The following is a 9,259-nucleotide window of genomic DNA, read 5'->3' as shown; positions in this document are numbered from 1 at the left end:
ACGGTGATATTATTTTTTTAAAACAAGACTGATTTTATTTTATATATTAATTATAATATAAATTTTGATTTTAAAATAGTTCACTCCTGATCAAAAATGATAATCCAAAATGAATCTATTGGAATTACTCTCAAAATCAAAGATCTTTTCGAGTGTTAAAAACTTAACAAGTTAACATGGTCTCTAAATTGTAAAAAGTGATTATGAATTTATTTCAAGACCAAAAAAAGAAAAATGCAAAGAACTTCTCAGAAAGGATGTTGATTTGGCGTAGAGGAGGCAATATATAAATCGGGAAGGACTGAAGGGTGTGTGGGGCTTAGACTGCTACCTAGTTCACCGCCACTGCCACCACCGCCACTACGGTCGTTCCTTGCTGTGGCCTTTACTCCTCCCAACTCAACTCAACTCAACTGCACCACAGCAACTCCATTTCTCTCCTCACCACTCCTCAGGTATGTATGTATGTAATGTTATTCTCAACTCTCATTTCCTCTTAATTCGATTCAAATCCAACACCTTACACCTTACTCAATTTGTTCTTCCCACTGCCATTATTTCAATCATAGGGTTCTGCTCTACGCATAACGCTTAGAACTTAGAAGGTCGAAACCCTAAACCCTATTTTACCTTTGGAATTGTTTTCACCCTACTTTGGCCGCATAAGTTTTTAATTCGAATACTGAGTTGTTTGGTTTGTTAGTACTAATGAACGTTTTCGTCAGTGATTTTTTTATATTTTTTATGTTTTTAGAAAAACAAAATCAAATTAAGGTTCACAATTTTAACCAAGTAAACCCTAATAACTCTGGACAATCTGCTTAGTTTCCGATTTCTATGGAAGAAGCTAGAACATTCTAAATTGTAAAATTAATTTGTGCCGAACCGATGTTTTGTTGCAAATAATGGGGATCCGATACATTTTGTCTTTTAATTTCTGATCAGGGATTTGTGCTGTGATTTGTTTCAGTTTGGTTTGCTCTTCTCCGTTTTTATTTCCTCTTTTAAGATTTTCTAATGATTGATTTTTCATTCATACTGCTGCTGGGTTTGCATGACATTAATATTCTAGCTTTCTTTACTCTTATATATTAATTCTTCATGTTCAACTTTTAATGCTAGAAACCTTAATATTTTAACTGTAAGTCTACAAGTTTCTCTTGTCTGTGGTATGCATTTTACTCATAATGAAGTAGACTTATGTCTGTGTTTTTGTTATCTTTTGAGAGCCTGTAATTATATGAGAAATGTTATTTGACCAACACTTTTTTCTTGCATTTGAACCAACTCTAACCAACTCTTCACTTTTATCCACTAAAGTGTTGGTCCCCTAGCATCTAAATATGTACATTTCTAACACAATGTGGTTTGGTTGCATGTTTCGATTCTGATAGGAACCGAGATCTAGCAGGAAATAGGGGATTTTATTGATGAATTAGGGATTGTGAGGGATTGTAAATCACAATCCCCTTATTGACATATACTGTTGGGTCTAACCAACTCGAGAGAATTTTCCTCTCCTGGACTAACAAGCTGAACAGAATTTTCTAACTGACTAAAAACTAACTCCTAGTATTTATAGACAGCAGCTAGTCCTGCTAAACTAGCTTAAAAGGAACCTGTTTCTTTTAGATTCCTATCATATGCCTGTATGGTTTTCAACATTGATAGCTTTTTCAATGTAAGTTCTATTGTATCTTATCTGCGTTCTTATTTTGTAAATAGTAAGTGCTGATTTACTACCAGTGTTATTGTGCAACTTTTATTTTGCTTGAGATACTATTTGGTAGTTGATATAACTGGTACCTCTGTCTTGTTGTTTATGATTGTCTTCTTCAAAAGCCCCTAATTGCTAGTAGTATGTAATTGTTAGCTTGGATGTCTAATGTGCTAACTAATTGTTTTATTAGGTGCTTCATTATCTTGGAAGATCTGCCTTTACTGTTGCAATATTCACATAAATGAAATAGGCAATTACCTGCAGAATGCGCCAGTTTTATATCAGTTTTATTTTAGGAGAAGAGTTTCTAGCCTTGTAGCTGAACATTAGAATTTGATGCAAGTTTCCCTTCTTTCAATGGGGGGTCATTGCATGGATCATATATTGTACTAGTGTCCTGTCAGAAACTATGTTCGTAGACTAATTACTTAAATCCAAAACTCAATTGTTCCACCTATAGTTTCTCTGGCTGCCTTACACATCTTACTGCTTTCTATCCTTCATCTGAGCTGCACCTCGTCTTGGGGTTTCTTTAGACTTTCTTCACATATGACCAAACCACCTATGATAAAGCCTTATCATATTTTCCACAATGGGCACTACTCCAATTGTCTATCTAATACATTTATTCCCAAGTTCTAACCATGTTGTGTATATTGTATAGGGTGTTTATTCATCAAATACAATATTCGCATTTTTTCCCACATTGAGTTGGTTTTGATGTTGCCATTTTGCAGTCCAACATTCAGTTTCACACATCATTGTAGCCATGGCATAAATTTTTTCTCGAGCTTAAATAGAAAAGTTTCCTTCACAGGTGATAGGATCTAGCAGAAATTAGGGAATTTTATTGATGAACTAGGGATTGTAAATCACAATCCCTTGTTGAAGTACACTGTTGGATCTAACCAACTCTGGAGAGAGTTCCCTATCCTGAAGGAACAGCAAAACAGATTTTTCTAACTAACTAGAACTAACTAACTCCTAGTATTTATAGGAAGCAGTTAAGCCTAGAACTACTGCTCCTAACCTGCTAAACTAGCTTAAAAGAGCTAATCAGCAGCCAACCAGCAACAATTTTGAATTAAGTAATGAAAATTCGGCTTGTCTACTCCTTACCTCTCCTCCTATAAACCAATCCAAACCTGTTCTTATCATTACTCCCCCCTAGACAACCACCTTGTCCTCAAGGTGGAACTTTGGAAAAGAGCGTTGCAGCACGGCAGCCTCCTCCCAGCTATCCTCGCATGATGGAAGACCTTGCCGACGAACCAAGTACTCTAAAGGAGCTATCCCCCGCTGACCTAGATGCCAAATGCCCTCAGGCTGCACCATTAATTCGCCATCCTCTGCCATCACTGATGGTAAAACCTGCGGTTGCTGTGATGCCGGGATAGCCTCCTTCAACTTTCTTACGTGGAAGACTAGGTGGAGCTTGCACCCGTCCAGCAGCGCCAATCAATATGCCACTAGGCCCACCCTCTCAAGTACTTTGAAAGGCCCATAGAAGCGAGGGCTCAGTTTCCATTCATCCTCCGAGCCAAGGAACGCATTCGGTAAGGTTGTAGCTTGAGGTACACCCAGTCTCCTATCCCAACTTCCACCTCCCTTTGCTTCTTATCCGCCGTTTGCTTCATTCTGTGCTGAGCTTGAGCCAAATGCTGCTTTAACTCAGCTAGAACTGCATCCCTGGTGGCTATTAGTGCAGCAACTTCCTCAACCTGTGACGGGTATGTCTCTCCTGGAAACAAAATTGGGGGAGGCACCCCGTACAACAACAACAACAACAACAAAGCCTTGTCCCACTAGGTGGGGTCGGCTACATAAATCAAACGACGGCATTGTGCTCTGTCATGTATCATGTTTACAGAGAGACCATTTACATGTAGATCTCGTTTGACCATCTCATGGATGGTCTTCTTGTGTTAAACCAATATTTTGCCCATTCCAACCACCTCTTCGGATATCTACCCACAAAGCACCTCAAGTAAGTTTCGAGGTACCTATTCACCACCTTTGTCTGCCCATCCATCTATCGGTGAAATGTGGTGCTGTATTTCAGCTTTGTGCCTGCCGCCTGGAATAATTCGGACCAAAATCTGCTCATGAAAACTCTTATCTTGGTAGGAAACAATGGATTTCGGAAATTCATGAAGCTTCACCACCTCCGTAATGAAAACTGCAGCTGCTACTTTGGCTAAGAAAGGGTGTGATAACGGTATAAAGTGGGCATATTTGCTCAGCTGGTTGACCACCACAAAAATGGTGTCCATGTCCTTTGCCTTGGGCAAGCCGACCACAAAATCCATCGTGATATGTTCCCATGTTCTCTTCGGAATGGGCAAGGGCTGCAGCAGTCCCGCTGGCTTAAGCGCGATGTACTTGCTTTGTTGGCAAATGGAGCAAGCGGCCACATAATCCTTCACCCGTCGTTGCATCCCCTTCCAATAGACCACTGCCACCAGCCTCTTGTACGTTTGAAAGTACCCCGAATGGCCCCCCATCCCGCTGTTGTGATGCTCGGCAATAGGGAGGGTATGTGAGCTGAATTCGCTGGTAACACTACTCTTCCTTGATAGAACAGCGTCCCTTTCCTTAAGGAGTAACCACGGAAATCCTCAGACCCCTTCTATAAGGCAACCACCATTTTCTGCGGCTCCGAATCGTTCTTTATCTCAGCGTCTATACTGTCCCAAAGATTTATGTGCATTACCGAGACAGCCTTGGCTATCATTTGCTGCGAAAGAGCATCCGTTGCCTTATTTTCCATCCCTGGCCGATACTGGATGTCGAAGTCCAAGCCCAACAACTTTGTTGTCCACTTGAGGTGGGACGGATCCATCAATCGCTGCTCGGTGAGAAACTTCAAACTCCGCTGGTCCGTAAGCACCGTGAATGACTTCCCAACAAGTAATGTCACCATTTCTGGACAGAAAGCACCATCACTATCAATTCCCTCTTGTAAGCTGATTTTTGACGCACTCTTGGTGACAATGCTCGACTTAGAAATGCAATTGGGCGCCCCTATTGAGACAGCACAGCCCCCCACTGTTCACTTGAGGCATCGGTCTCTATGACAAACTCTTGTGTAAAATCCGGGACAACCAATGTGGGAAGGGCGGCCATGAGGGATTTTAGTTGTTCAAAGGCTGCCATCGCTCTAGCCTCTAGCGTTCCATTCAAAAGCATTCTTTCTTGTTAAATTTGTCAATGGTTTGACAATGGTGCCATACCCTTGCACAAACCGCCGATAGTACCCGGTGAGGCCCAAAAAATCCCTCAAGGCGTGTACATCCTTTAGGGACTGGCCAAGCAAGCATGGCTGCTGTTTTGCCAGGGTTTGCAGCCACCCCTTCAGCCGAGACTATGTGGCCCAAATACTCTATTAAATCCACCGCAAAAGTACACTTCTTGGCATTTAACACAAGCTGATTGGTGATGAGAATACAAAATACTTGCTGCAAGTGATTGGCACGACTCTCAACGTCCCGGCTGTAGATTAAGATGTCATCGAAGAAGACTAACACGAACTTCCAAAGTAGCATGTTAAGGATGTCATTCATCAATGCTTGAAACGAACTTTGCGCATTGGTTAGGCCAAAGGGCATTAGCAAGAACTTGTAGTGTCCCTCATGCGTCCGGAAGGTAGTTTTGTGAATGTCCTCATCGCACATCCTAATTTAATGATACCCGAACTTCAAATCAAGCTTGGAAAAAATCACCGCTCCAGCCCCAATTCTGCTGCAATTTTCGATGCTACAAAGTTATCCGAGGCCCCACAATCCACCATCACCCTCACTTGACACCCCTTCACCTCAGCCCATGCCTTGAATGACCTATGGTGGCGATTGGAGCATGTAAAGTTTGAGCTCCAGCTGCTCTATTGTGTCCGGAACAGCCTCGTGCTCCAACCAGTTCCCTTCCTCAGCCTCTGGTTCCATGATCAGTAGCTTGAACTCCTTGTTCTTGCATACATGCTCCGCTGAATACGGTTCGTCACAAAAGAAACACTCACCCCTCGCCTGTTTAGCTTTGTAGTCTTCATTGCTAAGGTGGCGCACTCCCCTCCGTTTTGCCGGTTCCGCCACGGATTCCCCACCCTTACTTGCTGGTCCTGACGCTGCTGCTGCTAGTGCTGTTTTGGTCGTTAAGACGCTCCGAGTCATTGGTTTGCCCTTGCTGCGGCCAGGAGCTGCTCGCAGTGCCATGGTACGGTTCTCAACCTTCTGCGCCAACACCATCAATTCATCCAGCGTTTGAAACGGGAACAACTTGCACTCCTCACAAAACTCAAGTTTCAGCCCGTTCAAGAACAGACCGATCAAGAAATTCGGATCGATCCTGCCCAAGGGACCTATGTACATCTCAAATTGATTGCGGTAATCCCTTACCGAAGTCAGCTGTTTCAACTTCAACAAAGATTGATACGGACTTATCAGCACCTCCGGTTGGAATCGATGCACTAATGCGTCCTTAAGGAAAGGCCATTGCTGTAATGGCGCTGTTGTCTCCCACCCCGTTGCCACGTGACCGTGCGGCCTTCCATCGCAAATGCCGCCACGGACAGCCACTCCTCCTCCGGGACTGCTCTAAGCAAGAAAAATTGCTCAATCCGGTTGATCCATACCATTGCATCATCGCCGCGGAAAATCGGAAGTTCCAGCTTCTGCCATTGTTCGCGCGCTTTGAAGCTCTGATTCCCCTGCGATCCAGAACTGTGCGAGTGCAGCGATCCGCCTGTGGACTGTAATCGTGCCGCTCTGCACTGCGGTTCTCACTCGCTTCAACACACGCATCCAATCAATGAAGCGCCTCTTGCATCGCTCTGAACATTTCTTCCATGCGAGACTCCATTGAATCAAATTGTGCTTCCATTCTTTTCGATCTCGACCGCACCATTCACCTCCAGGATCCAAGAGCTCTGAATACCAGTTGATAGGATCTAGCAGAAATTAGGGGATTTTAGTGATGAACTAGGGATTGTAAATCACAATCCCTAATTGAAGTATACTATTAGATCTAACCAACTCTGGAGAGAGTTCCCTCTCCTGAACTAACAGCAAAATAGATTTTTCTAACTAACTAGAACTAACTAACCCCAAGTATTTATAAGTAGTAGTTAAGCCTAGAACTACTGCTCCTAACCTGCTAAACTAGCTTAAAAGAGCCAACCAGCAGCCAACCAGCAACAATTATGAATTAAGTAATGAAAATTCAGCTTATCTACTCCTTATCTCCTCCTATAAACCAGTCCAAACCTGTTCCTATCATAACCACTTCATTTACTCATCTTGAATCATGCAGTTTATGCGTGCCTCTACTTTTTTGTCATTTTGTATGATGGACCAAGATGATCAGATTGTATATATTTTTAATGTTGTGGAATATACGCATGCATCTCATTTTTGGTAAATTTGAGGAGCAAGTGTGCTCGTGTGTGACCTTAATATGTTGTTTCCTTTTATTTTGTTATTTATAGGTTGATGTGTCTTCAATATGCTCTTTTCTCTTTTGTTTAATGTTCATGTAATGATTGGTGAATATGTTATTCACGTATATGTTATTTTATTTTTCACTTTTGCTTTATCTTGACATTGATTTGTTATTCTTTTTCATTCATTTTTGAGGGTATTGATGGTGGGCTAGGGGTCTGGATAGGTTATTGTTTTATGAACCTACACTGGCTAATGGCTATGCAACTGTGTTATTCAGCTTCTGACTCTAGTGTTTTTGAGATCTTTCTGCTCTCTTTCTCCTGATTCTATTTAATTGTTGGACACTGCAGTGTGTATAGAAATTGAAGTTGAATTTGAATTCTAAGCAACAGTCAATATGCAAGGCTTCCCTTCTGAAGGTGAAAATGCTTTGTCAGTTGTTGGTCCAAAGCCAATGGAATGGTCTACTGTTCCATACAGTGGTCCTCAAGTTCCTGGACCAAATGGAAAGAAGCGGACATCAAGTTTGGAATCGCCAATCATGTTGCTGACAGGTCACCAGAGTGCTATCTATACCATGAAGTTCAATCCATCAGGATCAGTCATTGCGTCTGGATCTCACGACAGAGAGATTTTCCTCTGGAATACGTATGGGGAATGCAAGAACTTTATGGTTCTAAAGGGTCACAAAAATGCAGTTTTAGACCTTCATTGGACTACAGATGGAACTCAGATAGTTTCTGCCAGCCCTGATAAAACTCTGAGGGCTTGGGATGTGGAAACAGGAAAACAAATTAAAAAGATGGTAGAGCATCTTTCATATGTCAATTCATGTTGTCCTTCGCGGAGGGGTCCGCCTCTTGTTGTCAGCGGATCAGACGATGGAACTGCTAAACTATGGGATATGCGTCAAAGGGGTTCCATCCAAACATTCCCAGATAAATACCAGATTACAGCTGTTAGCTTCTCCGATGCATCAGATAAGATCTATACCGGTGGTATTGATAATGATGTCAAGGTATGGGATTTGCGTAAGGGTGAAGTTATCATGACACTTCAAGGTCATCAAGATATGATTACTGGCATGCAGTTGAGTCCTGATGGTTCTTACCTTCTAACTAATGGCATGGATTGCAAGCTCTGCATTTGGGATATGCGCCCATACGCCCCCCAAAATCGCTGTGTAAAGGTGTTGGAAGGGCACCAACACAACTTTGAAAAGAACTTGTTGAAGTGCAATTGGTCATCCGATGGAAGCAAGGTCACAGCAGGGAGTTCGGATCGAATGGTTTATATATGGGATACCACGTCGCGACGCATCTTATATAAGCTTCCTGGGCACAATGGATCTGTTAATGAGTGTGTGTTTCACCCCAACGAACCTATTATTGGATCTTGCAGTAGCGACAAGCAGATCTATCTTGGAGAGATATGATGCAAATGTTTGGAAACTGGCCGAAATTAGATGAATATGTTGTTCTTTTTGGCAACTGCTTTTAGGGAATAGTGAATTTTAGAAAAGCTTAGTCTGCTGTTGTTCCTGGTGGAACAATTCAGTGTCTGTATAATATTCAGGCAAAACATTGTCTCATTTGTTGCTTCTTAATATAACTTGGAATTTTTGACATTGATGCTTGGGAAGAAAATGGCTCCAACGATTTAGGCAGCCTTTTGGCTTGATGCCTATTTGACAAAAGGTGTGTTATGTGTCTGTATAAAGTGTGGAACTCTGCGTTGATTCTCACTCTGATTACCACTTGACGGAGTTTGAACCTAATCTAAGTTGAGATCATGTCTTATGCAACGATAGATAAGGTATGGAAGTTTGCATCTTATTTGTATGCACCACATTTTTTTTTCACTTGCCTATGTGCTTGTTTGGTAGTTTTTATGAGAAAGATTTGAGAAGTTTGGAATGAATGTTATACATTTGAAAATTCAGAAAACCTTGCACTGCATAATTTTAAAACATTCAGTGCTTCAACTGTTGTTCTCGTTGTTTATATATGAACTAGATGAAGGAAAAAAAGAAAATGTATTGATTAACGTTGGGTCGTTTGAAGTTTTCTTCTATATGTAGTATATTCCACTTATAGGAATAAGA

General features: G+C 41.7%; 1 protein-coding gene across 1 annotated transcript; it reads left to right on the top strand.

The window, feature by feature from the left end:
• LOC107604804 (U5 small nuclear ribonucleoprotein 40 kDa protein) lies at positions 191 to 9,003 on the top strand. The gene is made up of 2 exons (XM_016306500.2): positions 191 to 455; positions 7,506 to 9,003. The coding sequence occupies exon 2, from the start codon at positions 7,553 to 7,555 to the stop codon at positions 8,588 to 8,590; it is 1,038 nt and encodes a 345-aa protein (XP_016161986.1). The 5' UTR covers positions 191 to 455; positions 7,506 to 7,552; the 3' UTR covers positions 8,591 to 9,003.

This window comes from Arachis ipaensis, chromosome B06, assembly GCF_000816755.2.
Source record: "Arachis ipaensis cultivar K30076 chromosome B06, Araip1.1, whole genome shotgun sequence".
In the NCBI taxonomy this organism is placed as follows: Eukaryota; Viridiplantae; Streptophyta; class Magnoliopsida; order Fabales; family Fabaceae; genus Arachis; species Arachis ipaensis.
Note: the sequence above shows the minus strand (reverse complement) of the source record. Positions and strands in the feature narration are given on the sequence as shown.